General features: G+C 55.8%; 6 protein-coding genes across 6 annotated transcripts; 4 read left to right on the forward strand and 2 right to left on the reverse strand.

Moving 5' to 3' along the window:
• Window positions 1-128: 128 nt before the first annotated feature.
• On the forward strand, window positions 129-1554 carry BCV69DRAFT_287502 (hypothetical protein; the record flags this gene model as incomplete). Its single annotated transcript, XM_025493571.1, has 4 exons — window positions 129-390; window positions 458-535; window positions 640-1018; window positions 1107-1554. 4 exons carry the CDS (start codon window positions 129-131, stop codon window positions 1552-1554), a joined length of 1167 nt encoding a protein of 388 aa, XP_025347871.1.
• BCV69DRAFT_282932 (P-loop containing nucleoside triphosphate hydrolase protein) lies at window positions 1497-7484 on the reverse strand. The gene is made up of 4 exons (XM_025492526.1): window positions 7298-7484; window positions 6624-7203; window positions 1865-6550; window positions 1497-1773 (listed from the first exon to the last, which is right to left on the reverse strand). The coding sequence occupies exons 1-4, from the start codon at window positions 7426-7428 to the stop codon at window positions 1738-1740; spliced, it is 5433 nt and encodes a 1810-aa protein (XP_025347872.1). The 5' UTR covers window positions 7429-7484; the 3' UTR covers window positions 1497-1737.
• Window positions 7485-7618: 134 nt separating this feature from the next.
• Window positions 7619-10029, forward strand: BCV69DRAFT_282933 (hypothetical protein). Its single transcript, XM_025492527.1, has 3 exons — window positions 7619-7872; window positions 7968-8277; window positions 8347-10029. Exons 1-3 carry the CDS (start codon window positions 7684-7686, stop codon window positions 9912-9914), a joined length of 2067 nt encoding a protein of 688 aa, XP_025347873.1. The 5' UTR covers window positions 7619-7683; the 3' UTR covers window positions 9915-10029.
• A 693-nt stretch (window positions 10030-10722) lies between these two features.
• Window positions 10723-12249, forward strand: BCV69DRAFT_282935 (Mov34-domain-containing protein). The gene is made up of 3 exons (XM_025492528.1): window positions 10723-10897; window positions 10983-11238; window positions 11320-12249. Exons 1-3 carry the CDS (start codon window positions 10877-10879, stop codon window positions 12033-12035), a joined length of 993 nt encoding a protein of 330 aa, XP_025347874.1. The 5' UTR covers window positions 10723-10876; the 3' UTR covers window positions 12036-12249.
• BCV69DRAFT_270383 (protein phosphatase methylesterase) lies at window positions 12105-13479 on the reverse strand (the record flags this gene model as incomplete). Its single annotated transcript, XM_025490923.1, has 1 exon — window positions 12105-13479. The coding sequence occupies exon 1, from the start codon at window positions 13410-13412 to the stop codon at window positions 12105-12107; it is 1308 nt and encodes a 435-aa protein (XP_025347875.1). The 5' UTR covers window positions 13413-13479.
• Window positions 13480-13725: 246 nt separating this feature from the next.
• Window positions 13726-17165, forward strand: BCV69DRAFT_282937 (hypothetical protein). The gene is made up of 2 exons (XM_025492529.1): window positions 13726-16422; window positions 16511-17165. The coding sequence occupies exons 1-2, from the start codon at window positions 13796-13798 to the stop codon at window positions 17061-17063; spliced, it is 3180 nt and encodes a 1059-aa protein (XP_025347876.1). The 5' UTR covers window positions 13726-13795; the 3' UTR covers window positions 17064-17165.
• Window positions 17166-17183: the final 18 nt, after the last annotated feature.

Here is a 17183-nt window from a genome sequence, read left to right on the forward strand (position 1 = left end):
GGATCGCTTTGGCCGTGCGTCGCGTTGAGGCGGAGCGGAAAGGGAAAAAGGACGGAAAGGAAGCAAAGCAACACTTCCTGCTGCCTTGGTATCCTCGACTCGCAAGCACTTGCCACTGCGGATCGATCATGGCGCCTTCGCCCCTCTTCTCCATCTCCCTACTGGCTGCGGGAGCAGTGGTCGGAGCTGGTACTGCTGCTTTACTCTCTAGTCGTCCTCGTAGGGACGCAGTGCCGGAGAGCAAGGCGCCAGCGCCACCCCTCCCTTCGCAGCAAGCACCACTGCCTTCAAGCTCATCCAACACATTTGAGACGGACCTCGTAGACAGGAGACTGCTTGCTGTCGCAGCGAGGCAGGCTGGAGGCGCCATCGAGAGCTCAGGATACCCTGGTCAGTCATTTCGCTGATGATCGAAGCTTGTGCACACGCTGACGGACGTTTGACCTCACTTTCACAGGGCCAGTGTCAGATCTTCTTGTGCATACAGCCTACATCTCTGCCTACGACAGGAGGCTGAAACACCCAGTATGGGTTAGTACGCACATCAAGTCAATGTTCCAGTACTTTTTCGGGTATGACTAACTGATTATCACACCTATGCTCCCCTCTTGCTTGTACAGACCGCTGCCCACCTTACAGCTGAATCCCTCCTGAAGCTTCCCCTCGCCAATGGCCAGAAGCCCTCGAAAGCGGACCGCTCCTTCTCCGTCTTCATGGAGGATGAGAGGATCCCAGAGAAGTTCAGGGCAAAGATGTCCGACTACTTCAAGTCTGGCTACGACCGAGGCCACATGGTTGCTGCAGCAGACGCAAAGTTCTCGCAGCAGGCAATGAATGAGACTTTCTTCCTGACCAATATCGCTCCCCAGGTCGGCGAGGGCTTCAATAGAGACTACTGGGCGCACACGGAAGACTTTGTGCGGCGCTTGACCGACAAGTTTGCAGACGTGTATGTCTTCACTGTGCCTCTGTATCTGCCGAAGCAGGACTTGGACGGCAAGTGGAAGGTATCCTACGAGTGAGTACAGACAATCAGCTCAAGAGTAACAAACCCGCAGGCTTTGTCATCTGACACCTTTGAACAAACTTCTACTCCGGCCTTACAGAGTCATCGGCAACCCTCCTTCTGTATCTGTCCCGACGCACTTCGCCAAGGTTGTTCTCGGCGTAGGTCGTCCGTCCGCGGGCAGCAATCAAGGCCTCCTCCCTTCCTCTACCTCAAGCAGTACGCCTAAACCTCCAGCTCTCACTCCACGAGGTCTTGCCGGCAACCTGCTGCAAGAAAAGTGGATCGGTCTCGGCGCGTTTGTCATCCCCAACACGCCCGTCCCCAATGAGGTACCCCTCAAGAACTTTGTCGTGCCAGTAGACGCAGTCGAGCGCGCTGCCGGCTTGTCCCTGTTCCCAGAGCCGGTCAAGGGGGTTGCGAAGCAGCTCTGTTCACTCGTAGACTGCAGCATCATCGTCAGGGATTTTTCAGATGCGAACAAGCGGATGAAGAGAAGCAACAGTGCACCTGCGGGACTCAGTCTCCCTCCCGCATCGAAAAGCTAGTAATGTTGTTTTCTGACTGCAGACAAAGAGGCCAAGCAATGTTACTGGCACGTGATATCGATTCGGATTGCGTATGCGCATGCTTGTTTGTGACACAATGGGGAAGAAATCTAAGGCGGGACAAATAGACTGAGCAGTGTATGAGAGCGGGAAGAACAGAGCCGACCGGCGTGGCCTGCACAACTATGCAAAGGTCTTGAAGAACTTGCCGTGGTAGTTCTGTGAGCCGAAGGCGGCAGAGAAAGGTCGCAATGAATGTCAGTGAAGGCTCTCTTCACATATACCTGACCTCTCGGCCTCATGTACTCACCCTCTGAATGTCGACAATCATCTCATAGACTGCATAGAGTTGGTGATGCTTGTTGGGCACCTCGATAGGCGGCTTGATCGGGTCCACCTTCTTTCCACTCTTCGTACGGATGTCAGGACCCTGGCTGACCGGCACCACTTTTCCGCCACTAGCACCTGCGCCGAGGCCAGACATCTGAGATCCAGCAATACCCGAGTCGGTTCGCTGTGCATCATCTTCTGGGTCAGCATCGCCTTCTTCATCGTAGTAGAAGCCGGTGGACTCTTCCCAGTCAGCTTCAGACGAGGCGCCGGTGGCTGTGCCCTCTCGACCTTTAGATCGGGATGCTGTCTTGAGGAGAATCTCCAGGACGGAACGCAGAGAGAGCAGGACGTGCCAGAAGTCGTTGAGAGCAGCCCAGGCAAACGTCTCTCCCGGCAGTCCGCTATCATCGCTCAAGCTTTGCAAGTGGCCATGACGGAAGAAGTCAAGGACGTAGGCATTTTTTGGCGAAGGGTCAAGGATGCGTTCGAAAAAGGGCACGACTCGGTGCGAGATCGATGAGCCGGCCTGCACGAGCCCTAATTCGGCTGAGAGAGCTTCAGAAGACCCTGCCATGGCAGCAAATGATGACTGGCTCACTCGCGACTTTCGGGAATCGGGAGAGACGATACCGACATCGTCTGGAGAGCCTCCGAAGGAGACAGCCGACAGAGGCAGCTTGCTGTCGTCCATCACTTGCTCAGCAGAATTCTTCACGCTTGCAGTGAAGTTGAGATAGGCGTTCACAGCTTGGTCATGCAGAGCTCCCAATACTTTCCTAGCTTCTTGCGGCAAAGGTGGCAGAGGTCGCTCTCCTGCTGCAAATCGGCGAGTCGGGTTGCTCTTTCGGGAGGCAAAAAGATGGCTCAAAATGACGACCATCTCGTCGACAGCCGCCACGCGATCGACCGACGCAGAGAAGGCGACATTGTACAGAGTCCCTGAGCGCAGGAGCTCAACGAAAGCCAGATTTGCTGGCTCGTTAGACGCCAAGTAGCTGGTGATACCAGCCAGCGTGAGCGGCTGGCCCTCTGTCCCGACGACCCCAAAGCGTCGTAGAAACTCCACAGACACGCGGAACTGATGAGCAAGCGGTAGCTCTTCTTGACGACTCGGTGGGTTCTCCAATCGCACAGCAGCCTTAGCCATGCGCTCTCCAGCCTGTCGCGAAGAAGGGTCTGCGAGTAGCTGATGGAGACGTAGGTAGAGAGTTGCAGATGTCGGTAGATCACAGTCCAGCGCCGGCAGCTTCGACGTCAACAGACGCTGAACTTTGGTCCAAGGAATACCGTAGAAGACGACATTACCCGTCAGATCCATGCCACGCCTACCGGCTCGTCCAGCAGCTTGTCGATATTGCAAAGCATCGAGCTGAGTATGGTCACCGACAAAGACAGACGTCCTGGCGGGCATGTTGATACCCAAGGCGAGAGACCCAGTACAGATGACGACTCTCAACCAACCCTTTCGGTACCACCTTTCGACGATCTGTCGGTACGAGGTCGGAAGACTGACATGGTGGATTGCAACACCTCGGATCAATCCATCTTTCATCCACTGAGCGATGTTGAGCTTCTCAACGTCGACGACGATATCTTCCAATGCGAGACCACACTTCTCATTTGCGAAAGTGAAATCGGCGAGGGGAGCATCGGGATCGAAGGAAGCCTGCCATCCGACATCGGTAGCGCGAGCATCTTTCTTCGCAGCTTCCGCGTCTTTCTTGCCTTTCAGAGCCTTCATCTTGCGCTCCTCTGCCTTTCGACGATCCGGCTCATCTGTCTTCCATTGATCCCATTCCTCCAGCTTTGCTTGCCAGGCCTTGTTGTGTGCTTTGTAGTTGTCCTCTTGCTTGACAAGTTCAGCAACCAAATGCATCCCGAGTGTCTCCACATCGTCGCGATTGAAGTCGAAGAGAAGTGCAGGCATGAGCTTTTGGTTCTCCAGATTACCCAAAAATGGCAGCAGGTTCTCTCGCTGGAAATCGATGTGAGACATGGTAGCAGGCCAAGCTTTGTTCACTTCGTCGATCCTCTTTTGCAGCCCGCTCTCGAGCGCATCGAGAAGCGCGAGGAAAGGCGATCCGGGATTCCGAGAGTCGTCGCGCGCCATCCAGTCCTTGACGGCTGCTCGAAGAGCCTCCTGGTAGGCCAAGGTATTCGCTCTGGTCACTGGCCCGACGATATTGGCGAAGAACCTGCCCGGGTCGAGGCTATCGTCGATCTGATACTGTGCGTTAGACGTTGCTTGCATGGCCCGAACCAGCTGCAGCTGTTCCGCAGGCGTCATCTCCAAATCAGACGGGATGGTGGATCCAGCAGGACGGAGTGCAGTGAACGGGTGGAGGGGAAGGAAAGGGGAAGGACCAACCTGTTTGGAGATGCCTTTGAAAGGCTCCACAGTCGAAGAAGCTGGGACGTAGACGTGCTTCTTGAGGTCACTGTATCGAGTGCTGTGCTGGACAATGGCCACTTTTTGTCCCTGCTGCTCACGCACCTGCTTGAGCCATTGTCCGAATTCGTCGACATTGCCGACTGTGGCCGAGAGGGCGATGATTGGGCAAGGCACAAAGGCGAGCAGCTGCTGCCAAATTGGACCCAACTCGAGATCCGTGAGACTGTGGATCTCGTCCATGATGACGGTCTTGACTCGGGGGAGCCATGAAGCTGCAACCTCAGTATTGAGGCACATCTTGTGTAGTACTGATGGCGAGGCTACGAGGACCTGTGCCTTGAGGGGATTGTGAACATCGAAGTCGCCCGAAGAGATGGCCCAAATAGTCCTCTCAGACGTTCCGTAATTCTTGGTGTAGCGAGCTTCGAGCTCGGCAGCAATCTGGTTGACCAGTGCCTTTGAGGGGGCGATATAAACGACAACGGCATCGCTACTCTCTCGCAGAGCCTTCTCAACGCAGTAGAAGGCAATGAACGTCTTTCCAGCAGACGTTGGAGCCACCACAAGGGTGTCATCGCGAGCATCGACTGCATCGAGAACGTCTCTCTGCCAAGCATCAGGCTTGAAGCCAGTGACTCGCCGATCCTCCTTCGAGTCCAGTTCCCTCGTCATCACGTCACCACAGTGCTTGAGCTGGAACTCGAGTGGGTCCCCGACGCTGTACTTCTTCGATGCCTTTGGCCAATTGACGTCGAAGGCAAACTCTCCCTTCTTGGGCTTGCCTTTCTTCTCTTCAACCTCATCCCATACCTTCTCAAGGCCAGCATGACTGGGTCCAAACACACTTTGCACGCCGAGGACACGACTGGCTTGCCCACAAGAGCAGAGGAGAGCTCTTTCGTGCTCATCGAACCCTTCCCCAGGTGTAGTCGACAGGATCTTCGCGATGTCTGTGAAGCACATGACCGCAAGGTCGAAGCACTGGCTTTTCTCCCGGTCGCTGATGCTGCAAGCAGCTACCCAAGCCTCCAGAGCGAGACGGACGCGGAGTAAGATGAGATCCCTGGCCTGAGCAGGAGACGCTGCTCCTGCGATGTAGCCCGCCAATGTGCCAATCTGACGGCGACGATCCTTGACCATTGGAAGATCAGCTGAGTCAAACTTGCTGACAGCGCTTCCAATTTGAAGCTCCTCGACCAGATACGTCAATTTGCGGTCCACCTGAGCGGAAGCCTTTGTCGACTTGTCCTTCTGATTTTGTGCGATGATTTGTTCCTTCTTACTCAGCTTCTTTGCGGCAGGCTGCTTGGGCTGCTGCTGAGGTTTGCCGGCCTTCTTGTCGTCCAAACGGACCAATGGCCCCTCGGTGATAGCTTGTCTGATCAAGCCACTTGAGCCCAGCAGACTTTGAGCATAGGCAGTGACCCATGAAGCGTACCTCTGATTCGCTCTGAACTGCTTGGCCTGCAACTTGTTGATGATACGGCCATGAGCATCTCGTGGCGCCTTTGTCTCACGCCCGGGGCGGTTGTAGAAATGCAGCGGGTCCGCTTTTTCCAGCAATGAACGCTCTCCAGTAGCGGAGAGACGAGGCAGGAAGGTACTCGGCTCGCTGATGGTAGCCGCATCGCTCCGTGTCGAGAGCTCAGGCAATTGCAAGTCTGCTGGAGACTGGTATGGTAGCAGCAGACTGCGTTTGCGGGATTCGCCCTGACTGAGAGTTGGTGATGGCATATCTGAAGAAAGTCCCGGCAAGTCAGAGATACCCACCGTCTGGCAGAGAAGCCGCAGACGCTCCTTCAGTGGCTGAGGCAGTGCTTGCAGAATGGCAGCTTGACGAGAGACACAAAATGCAAAGAGACGCGGATCAATGAGATCTGCGGGAACTTCCGCGTCATCCTCTCGAGCAGACAATGACCGTGTGCCATGATCGAGCGCTCCAGCAAGGAAATCTTGTGCTTCGCGGTCGATACTTGTTACATCAGCATTGAGAGCCCTGCTATCCAGAGGCAAAGCTTTGAGCAGAAGAGCTTGCAACAAAAGTGCAATGCGGTTTTCCTCGCTCGCTTGTGGATTCTCGGCGCCGAGAAGCGCGATGTTCTCGGCGGGAGTGGCGTCAAGGCTATCCGACCAGCTCGCTGCTTTGTGGGGTCTATCGCCCACTTGATACCGTTCTTGTTGCGTTTCCAATGCGCTAGCAAGACGCTGATAGCCTTCCGCTTGTAGTTTAATGGCATGACGAGCCAAAGGAGTAGACACGATGAGGAAACACTGTAGTCAGAAGAAAGAGTTGTGGAGTCAGATTCTGGCTGCAGCACAGCTAATCTTCCTCTGCAACACTTACAAGGATCTTATGGTCCTCAAACATGTCATTGCTGATCAAAGCCACGGAAACGCCCTCGGCCAAATCCTTGACACCCATCCCGCCACTGATATGCTGAGCCATGGCATATGTGTCTGCTGCCTCCACCGTCTTGTTACCATGCTCGCTAGAGGCACCATCTGTGGCTAGAATAGCATAAGGACGCTCTAATTCGAGCCATCTTCGCCACTCGGGGCTGCTGATGCTGCTAAAGTAAGCTTGCGGGATATCGGCGCAGTGGTTCTTCAGATGTGATTGGATTACACAGCGAGCGAATCGTTTCGAGCTCGCTGCCTTGGAAGCGAGATTGATCCAAGCTCGATCTTCGAACCACACGATGGTGAAGTTCAACTTGGCCTTCACCAGCTGCAGTAGGTATCTTTCTGCGAGGTAGGTGGCAACAAGAGGCTGTACGCCTACCTGCTCCGCATCTGGTGACATTGCCGCCGCTGTCTCGTAGCACAGCATGAGCAGTGAGTCTCCATCGAGGGCCGTCTTCTCCTGTCCGGCGAACTCAGCCACCAGATCGACGATGACAGGCTTGACGACAGACGTGATGTACCTGTCGTGGGGGAAAGATATGGGAGATGACATTGGCAGTGGCTATGAGTACGCAGCAGCTGAGGGTTGAGTAAGGGATCGACGAGGGGACTCACCATCGTGAGGCTAGCACCGAGCCGAGCTCCTCAGTGCTGGTGATGTCGGAGAGAGGTTGAGCTGCATCTGGCCTCTTGGCGAGCAGCTCTTCCAGCTTCTGAAAGTCAGAAGGCTGCTTTATGGTCGCCATGAGGAGGTTGGCAAGCAGGCGAGGTGTGAATCGTGAGGAGGAAGAAGCGGAAGAAGTTGCCCCCAGATTTCCAATCGAGGTGCTGTACCGCCCCTTCGAAAATGTCCAGTGGAGACGGAGTTGGAATTCCTGGGTGGGGATGCGACAAGGACCGACCGGCAGTAAAGGCATACTGGACCCTTCGCGGCCACTTCTTCTTTTCCCCCTTTTGCGGCAGTACATTCTTCCTTTCCTCTTCGTCAAGCATGCTGCGGAATGGCAACAGTGACCACCTCTGCTGACCAGAAGCAGATTGCAGCACCCGAGGATGCCTCCAATACCTCGGACAAGAAGGCAAAGGAGACCAGCCGCAAGGAATCACTGAGCGGAGCCGCCGCCCGAGCTGCCTTTGGGTCCCTCGCATTCCTCTTCAGACTGCCGATTAGGCTCTTCAGGCCGGTCAAAGTGAGTCTTGAGCCCAGGCGATTGGCCCGTTTCCCTGCAATGGCCAGGGAGGCGTAGCGCTCATGGCCCTCCGCCCTTTCTTCCATGCCTATCAGTTATCGTCATGGACCGTCCTCGAGAGCATAGCAAAGCGCGAGAACAAGCAACTCTCAATGAGGTATGTCTGGACGCTCTTTCGGAGAGAGAACAAGGGCTTCATTGTGCATCTTCTTGGGCCTCCCATTCTAGCAAATACCCTCATCGGCTTCTGTCTCTTCGAAGGGTACTCTTTCGCCGAGTCAAGGTTGCTGCGCCTCTATCGTCCCAATCAGGTGCAAGACAGTTCCCCAAAGAGAGGAGACAAGGAAAAATGGACGCCTTTGTGGATAGTAGCTTTCTCTGGTGGCTTCGCTGGCGCTGCCCAATGTGAGAGGACCTGAGCAATGATGTGGAAATCAGGCGCAGCTTGCTGATGATCTTCTCTGGTTTCTGTAGGCCTCATATCCGCGCCTCTTGACAATGTCCGCCTCGTCTTGAGCTCGCAACAGCACAAATCGAGGCAGAGACCTGGGAGCGCGAAGAAGCACTCTACGACGATCTCATGGCGATCGATTATTCGAGCCGCTGTGCTTCCGTTCGCCCCTTCCACGAATCAGCATCGCAAGTTGGTCAAGGCTATGAACACTGGCACCGCAGAGAAGTCCAGTCAACCATTGGGACAGGAAGCCGGTTCGTCGCAAGCAAGAAGGTTCCTCAACACTGAGCAGCGCAAGATGATACAGAGAACCCTGAAAAATGTCAGTGGTGGGGTTCATGGGGCTGGACTGCTCATGTCCTTAGCCAGAGACAGCGTGGGCTTCGCCTCGTTCTTCTTCATCTTCGAGGTCTCGCGAAGAATAGCTCACGGTACCTCCATGGCAACTGACCATGTCATTGCTTGGTTTAATGCGTCCAGCACGCTGCCTCCTGGGCGGTCCGGGCCAGACATTGATCAAGATGGAAGTGGAACTTACAAGACTGCGGCCATTGACGCAGACTTCAGCTATAATGCAAGTAGAACCAAGACAGGCAGAGTCATCGCCGCCTTTGTTCTGATCGTGGGTGGTGGTCTAGGAGCTCTCTGCTACGAGTTGGTAGGGAGACCTTTTGAGCTGATGAGGGTAGTCATCTGGACTGGACGACGCAAGTGGCAAGCAGAGACCAACAGGCAGAAGAGGACCACGGCCGGTGCACGAAGTCTGCGGCATCTGAAGGCCAATGGTCATGTAGTAGCAGCTCAAGCGCCCAATGTTGCAGCAAGTCGGCTGGAAAGCCTGGTCACGCTACGAGCGGCCAACTCAGCAGGATCGAGACTGAGTAGGATGCAAGCTCTGCTAGGTCAAAGTCATCCTCCCCATCCTCTTCGGCTCCTTACTGGCCAACGGAAGCCGAGGGTGGCAGCTGAAGGTGTAGCTGCCAAAGCGCCTTCGCATGAGAGTACTAGAGAAACGCCGCAGTGGGCGAGGAAAGCGCCTCCTCGGGCTCCAGCTCGGCCGCCGAGCGCAATCTCCTTGCTGATCGAGCACGCCGAAAGGACTAGCACCCTTGCCTACACTTCCTCGTCTCAGAAGTTCAGGACGGCCGTTCCGAACTCGGTCCTACTGGTCCATACGTACTTTATCGCCCCATACCTTGCCTCTCTCACCACAGATGATGGTCGAGTGAAACTGAAAGGTTTCATGGCCAAGGATATCTCCTCGTCGCCTTCTCGTCGAGGTAGCGTCTCGAGTACAGCTCGCTCAGCAGCCTCCTTGCTGTCGAAATGGACTAACAAGAACCCAGTGTCGACCTCTATCAACATCCCATCGAAAGTGTTCAAGAGGCACGGTCGGGGCATCTCGGCTGGCTCGCATGCAGGGTTGAGCTACCTGCCGCCGAGGCCGCAGGGCGCTCCAGGCTCCATTGCGACGAGCTCCTTGGCGCAGCGATGGGGTTCTGGCAGAGTTGCTTGGGCGCTCAAACGATTGGCAAGCCCATATGCAGTGGGATTCTTTGCCTTTGCTATCATGAGCGGGGAGGTGTGATCAGAGAAAAGAGCGGAACAGAATTGGACACCTCTGGAAACAGCTTCTGCTTCTTTTCAATTGTAAATGTAAATTTCATCTCATTGACCATCAATCTCACAATTCTGAAGGCTCCTTCTACTCTCCTGAAGATTCCTCTTATTGTGCAGAAAAACGACACAAAGTCATCCAGCCCAGCATACATCTTGCAGGCAATTTTGCAGCTCCAGACTCAGCAGCAGCAGCAGCAGCAGCAGCAGCAGCACCCTCGTCCACCTCTTCCTCCTCCTCCAACGTGTAAGATCAGGTAAAAAGTTTGACATGAATGAAAGGTTCTCGTCAATGTCCACAAGGGACTAAGTGCTTGACTCTATTTGTAATCTCATCATATGTACACGTTGCGTTGAAGGAGGGAGGCGAGAAGTGCTGCTGCTGCTGACTGCTGCTGCTGATTGCTGGTGCTGCTGATCGCCATGCTTGAGGTTCGCTGATATCCTGGAGGGGAAGTGCGGAAAGAGAGGAGGAAGACGCTGACGGGCCTGGCACTCATCAGTAGATTTGGTATCTCATGATGAATTGCCAGGAATGGTCCACAACAGACGAGTCGGCCCAAGGATGAAGTGATGATCGAATTGGGTGTGAGTGGTGGAGAAGAAGTCGTCGAGGAAGAAAATCTACTCTCGGAGGATTGACACTGGCCCTGGCTGCATCTGCCTCGTGGCTGGGCGGAGAGTCCAAGTGCAGACCAGGCGCGGAGCCGCGCGTCGAGTGGAGCAGTGGGCGACGACGACAAGTCAGTGAGTGTCAGTGCGTACCACTCCTTCTGAGACAAGGACGATCATCAAGAAGCCAGATCCAACAGCTCCAACGTCGACCGGCGCTAGCAACTCCCCGCGCTCAGCATCATACCCTGTACCAAGACTCGCTGAGGAGTTCATCCATTCGTCATTCCCCGCCTTAGTTGACCTGAGGTCTAGACAGCTATGCCGACCACCACAGCAGAGGTAAGTCAGCACCTCTCATTGGTAGTGTCGCTCTCGCCCCCGCGCTGACTCGTCTGACCCCTTCCCTTTTGCTCTGGGATGACAGACGCTCACTCTGGCCTCTACACAAGTCATCGTTCACCCACTTGTCCTCCTCTCCGTCACAGATCACGCCTCGCGCTCACCTTCAGGCCCACGCAAGAGAGTGGTAGGGGTGCTGTTAGGCCAAGATGAGGGAACACAGATCAATGTAGCCAATTCTTTTGCAGTACCCTTCGAGGAGGATGAGAGAGATGGAAAGACATGGTTTCTGGATCATGACTACATCGAGTTCATGACGGGAATGTTCAAGAAGGTCAATGGTGAGTGGGACGCTCAGAGGGGGCTATGAGAGGGGGGTGAAAGGCTAGCCGGCTGACTCCCGGAATCTGTTCCTCACTCAGCTCGAGAAAAGATCGTAGGATGGTATCACACAGGACCTCGTCTGCGCTCGTCGGATCTCGAGATCAACGAGGTAATGAAGCAATTCATCCCCAAGCCGGTCATGGTCATTGTCGATCCCCGCTCCAGGGACACGGGCATCCCCACTGATGCTTACATTGCAGTGGAAGAGATTAAAGACGACGGAACAGCGGCGGAGAAGACCTTCACTAGGGTACCTTCGTCGATCGAGGCAGAGGAGGCAGAAGAGATTGGAGTCGAGCACCTCTTGCGTGATATCAGGGATACAACACAGGTCGGTACTCTGTCTGAGCGAGTAGGCAACCAGGTCGCAGCTCTCAAGGGACTACACTCGAGGCTAGACGAGATTGCACACTACCTGGACGATGTGACAGCAGGGAAGCTACCGCTGAACCACCAGATCGTGTATAAGCTGCAAGACTGCTTCAATCTGCTACCGGACCTGGAGAGCGAGGACCTCAAGAGATCGATGAGCCACGCTCAGAACGACCAATCGCTCGTCGTCTACCTCAGCTCTCTCATCCGCGGAGTCGTGGCGCTGCATGCTCTAGTGGACAACAGGAAGACGAATGCAGAGGAGACGGGAGGAGGGTCAGAGGAGAAGAAGGACAAGGAGGGAGAGGAGGAGAAGGACAAGGGCGAGAAGGACAAGTCGAAAGACAAGGAGGGTACCAAGGCCAAGAAGGGCGACAAGTGAGGAGGAGCTTGCAGTGTCACCTCAATCTACATCATTACACACTACAGAATTCCCCTGGCCAGCCATCCATCAAGCGTCTCCCACTCTCTTGAGCCCGATGCCCAATTTACCCGGCGTGACTTCATTTCGGCGCCAGAAGTCTACCAGCAGCTTGGCCGTCTTCTCCGGAGCGTCCTCCTGTAGACAATGACCGACGTCTGGAAACACGGTGAGTTGATATTTCCCCTGCATCTGCCCAACCATGAGCTCCTTGTCCAGCCTGTCGGTCCCCGCAAGCAACAGCAATCTGGCCGTCCTAGCGCCGAGAAACCTCTTGCTGAGCCCTTCAAACCACCCACGCCAGTGTTGCTGTGTTGCTAGGAGGTCGGCGCGCCAGATGAAGGGGTATGAGCTGCTGTCGTCCGCTGCTGACTGGTGAGGGACAGTGGCATCGTCCTCTTCGGCGAGCTCCTCGATGGCTTCGTCTTCGATGGGCTGGGTTGAGGTGGTGCTCTCACTGTAGCTCGGGTTTGGTACTAGTAGACTCGGCACGCTTCTCCTCGCGCTATCCAGATTGTGTATACTGCCACTGTCCATATGCCACTTCACTCCCGCTGCCACACTATCAAAGCCCTTTGGATGGGAGAGGACGATGCCCTTCATCCCCTCCAGTGCGTCCATGGCTGTCCCTTCTACCACGTCCAGAACGGCCACCCCTGCCACTTTGACCGGCGTGGGCAGCGATTGTAAAGCCGCGCAGAGAGAGGTGACGATCGATCCCCCCATGGAGTGACCCACCAGAACCAGCGTAGGCATCTGCCCCGGCTCGGGGTAAAGGGCGTGCAGCACCTCCACTCCATCCTGTGTGAGTCTTTCCAAAGACATGTCGAGCGGCAGAGGAATCGATGCAGGGTGTGAAGTCCTTCCGTGACCCCTGCAGTCTAATGCCATGACACCAGCTTCACCGCCGGTGAGACGAGTGACCTCGCGGGCTGCGAGGGCAAAGGAGAGGGCTGAGAAGCCTGCGCCGTGGTGGAAGAAGAAGAGAGTGCCCGGGTCGCGAGTCGGGGTTTTGGAAGGTTGAGATTCTTCCTCTTCGTCTGAAGATACGTCGGGCAGCTCAAGGGATGCAAGTGTTGGATCCGAGGCGGTCGCTGCAGTCGTAGCTTTGGGGAGAGTAGCACTCGTCTTGCCTTGCTTGGGTGACAGTGCGGGTGCTCGGGTGCCTGAAGGTCCAATAGGCTTTGGCGGTGTGAGGTAGACCCTCCAGTTACCTTGCCCTTGTAGCTCAACCTGGAAAGCGTCTTCAAAGCAGTCGGCTGCGGAGATCGGTGTATAGTCTATACTGTTCTCCTTGCCCTTGTTCGTCTTTCGGGGTACGAGCTTGGGAGGAGCCATGCTTGGTCTGCTGGAGGAGGTGGAGGGGAGAGAGCCCAGCGAGTCCGCCTCCTCCTCCTCCTCCTCCTCCTCTTCCTCCTCTTCATTCATCTCTCTACCCTCTACAACTTGATGACGAAGAGAAGAGGAGCCTGACGACAACGAGGGCTTCTGTGGTCCCTTGTAGATGGACCTCAACATATCGAGGAGTATTGGGAGTCTGGAGATGCGGAAAGGAGCAGTCGGGAATTCCTGGTGCCGTGCACGGCCACATGAATTGCCGAGCCAAGATGAGTGCAGACGCTTGGCGTCCTCCCTGTTCCTCCTCTTTCCACGTCACCCGGTATTGCTACACTTCACCACTTCTACTACGCACCCTTCGGCCTTGCTCGTCGTCGACAGCGATGTTCTCCGTCTTCTCGGCGCCATCGACCGACTCGCTCGCTTACAAGGCCGACAAGCGGGGAGGACTCGCCCGCCTCTATACCGAACCAGTCCCAGCATCAGACCATCGCTTCTACTCGACGCTCCTCTGCCACTTCACATCTCCCACCCACGCCTTCGACACGTTCTCCATCCGAGATGCGCGAGACATCAGGGATCGGCAGCCGGAGAATTTCAAGACGCTCGTGGAGCTACTGGTAGCTCATTTGGACAGTCTCAAGAGGGATGAGCTCTTCGCAAAGGAGACGGCGGGCCGGTCTGCCGGACAGGACCTTCTGGCATTTGGTCAATGGGTAGCAGCTCCCCTCTCGCCCTTTGCCGGTGCCTTCGGAGGGGGGTCGCAGAAGCCAGGGAGCAGTTCTCAGCCTAGAGATCGGACGCGAGAGGCTCTCAATTGTGCTCGGCTGCTTGCAAGGCTCATACCGGTGCTTATGGAGGCGGCGCCGCAGAGCGATCGTCAAGTGGACAAGGAAGAGTTGACAACGCCCTTGGAGGAGCGCGTCCTATGGTCTAGAGCGTCTTCTTCCAGTGCCAGTGCTCAGCATACGGATAGCGGAACCACGCAGGCAGAGGAAGGAAGTCAGTCAGAGGATGAGCAATTTGTGATCGAAGACGAGGATGATCCCAGTGCCTCCCCATCCGAAGCCACCAAGCCGATACAGAAGCTAGACGAAGCCGTAGCAGCGACAGCCTCGCTCGTTGTGTCCGGTCCTGCCTTGGCCGAGCGGATTATTGCCCTATGCATAGACTATCTGTTCTTTCCCGGCTTCTCCCTCCCTCAATTACCCGAAGACGATGACACTGGCTCGCCTGACGACTCGAGGGTCCATTTCGCCATCTGGGAAAAGGGTGTTGGGTCCTCAGTTGATCTTCCTGGAACGTCAAAAGAGCATATAGCTCATCGGGTGGAATTTCTTCGGCTCTTACTCGTCATGCTCTCCAAGTCGGTGTACGTACCGCCAGCCGCCCAACAGGGATTCGAAGACCGAGCATTGCAATTTACGTGTACCTCGCTCAGCCGGACAGTCACTCTGCCGCTACTTTGCTCTCTGCTCAACACTGCTTGCAGTCCTGACCAAGGCGCGGCATGGTCTTTGCCCGGCTTCGCAGCACAGCCGGAGACGGAAGGCCGAGAGGCAATGAGAGCCCTAGCTCTGCAGATCCTTACAGTACTGCTAGGGTGGTCTCCCGCTGGTCTGCCTACGCCCATTGCATCAGCAGCTCGACCGAGCTTGGACAGGTCGCAATCGACAGTCTCAGTCGAGTCCACTTCAGCTACTTCAGGCAATCAATTTGCGCACTGGCTTTCGAAGATCCACCGAGTCGCCGATCTTGGCATGATTTCATCCTCTCTGTTCGCTCTCCTCCGCCCGGCAGCGACTTCGCTGATCTCGTTACCCTTGGCTCCGTCAGCATCGTCAAGTCAGAACTCTTCCTCGCAAAGAGGGGTCTACAGCCGTTCGCCGGAAGTGCTATCTCTTCCCTGGCATATCCTACGCAGCAATCCCAAGTTCAAGTCCCATGTCCTCGACGACCCTGTTCGTGCGCCTTTGCTGCTCAGCATACTGCTCAGCCAGGCCCTGCTGGGAAAGGACTCTGTGCCTCTGCACGGCCTGGTACGCCTTTCACTGTTCATCTTGCAGGACGTGTCTGCTCACACGGGCTTCGCAAAGCATATATCTGCCCCCAACTCAGCCAGCAAGTGCAACCTGCCGGCTAAGTTCGCCTCCTTGGCCAACGGTGCGAGCTCTGCGGCCGATATCCTGATCGCGGCGAGCTACTCGCTATTAACCAACAGAGGTTTGGGCTCGAACGGACTTGGTGTTCATCCTGTCATCTTGATCACTTTGGCCAACTGCGCGCCCTTCTTCGTGGCGTTGACGATTCCATCGTCGACGAGACTCTCTCTCCTTCTGGCGCAGGTGTCCAATGCTGCTTTTCTCCTAGCAGACGAAGGACACCCGAGATCCCTCTACTTCCTGTTGGAGGCTATCAATTCTATCTTGTTGTACCAAGCGGACTCTAATAGAAACATGGTGTACGCTCTTCTGAGTAAGAGCAAGGAGGTGAAGAGGCTGGAGAGCTTTACTCTGAGAAAGGGAATCGCGGAGATCAGGAGGAAAGCCGGATTGGCCCGCATAGGTGGTGCATCGTCAGCTCCGACCACTCCGGCTGGGGAAGCCACCCCGGGCTTGAGCGAATCGGCTGCTCAGCCCTCTGGAGCTTCGAAGTCGGCCGAAGAGGAGAAAGCTCTATTGGCAGCGCGAGACACGGCGACATCCCCAGCAGCGCAGGAAGCCGAGGAGGAAGGAGCCCCCGCAGTTCCGAGCGCGAAAGCGCTAGGCAAGGCGAGGAGGATCTCTGCCGCAGAACCATTGTCGTCTGCTCAGACTGAAGGAGACGAAGCACCGGTTGAAGCTCAAGAGTCTGGCGGCGCTGGCAAGGAGCAACCTGAGGGCAGAAAAGACGATGGTGCTGATGAGTGGGTGAATCGACTGGATGACGGTGAGCTGTTCGAAGCTGCTAGCAGAGTTGGTAAGAATGGCTTTGTCCCCAGTGAGGAGTGGGTAAAGAGCTGGGTTGATGGGTGAGTACCTTTTACTACGACGGTGAGCTGTGCTTTGGGGCAGCCACTGACAATTCTTCCGCCTTCATGCGTCTCTTCTTCGTGACAGGCTACCTCTTACTCCCCTCAACAAGCTCTTCGAAGGCCTTCTGCCAGAGATGGAGATCCTCTGCTCCACGGGCCCCGGGGCGGAGAATGTAGAGAGCGTCATTGCCTGGCTGCGGGAGCAAGATCTCTCCTCGCTCTTTCCCAAGATGGACCCCTCAACAGCTTTCACCCCTAGGCCATTTCAGTGGACGACGCAAGTCGATATCTGGTGGTGGAGCTTCATCTGGGGCTCCATCTATGTGGCGCATTCATCCCTGGGCCTCTTTACGCCCGAGGGGATGAAGCTCTTCCATCTCATCTTGCCTCCTCAAGCCCAAGGTCAGGCTCAAGCGAGGAAGGAAGACGGACGGCCTGCGAGTACAGATCCGATGAAGATGCTGACTGGTGCCTTTGATTGGGTTGGGGGAGCGCTGGGTATCGGAGAGATGACGACGACGACGACGACGGCGAGCAGAGGTCAGGGAGATTCGGGCAGGCCGAAGGAGGGGACTGATGGAACTGCTGCTGCCGCTGTCGCTGCTGGTCAGCGCGAGGCAGAAGGAGGTATCGTGTAAATAGTCTAGAACAGTCTTCCAGAGTGATGGCGTCCAAAAAGGGTCCACTCCTCGCTTGTCTCCCTCATGTGACATCCCACCTTCCCACCATGGGTAGACTACGCTTCCTCTGCGTCTGCG

The sequence above is a fragment of the Pseudomicrostroma glucosiphilum genome (genome assembly GCF_003144135.1).
Source record: "Pseudomicrostroma glucosiphilum strain MCA 4718 unplaced genomic scaffold BCV69scaffold_7, whole genome shotgun sequence".
NCBI classification, from domain to species: domain Eukaryota; kingdom Fungi; phylum Basidiomycota; class Exobasidiomycetes; order Microstromatales; family Microstromataceae; genus Microstroma; species Microstroma glucosiphilum.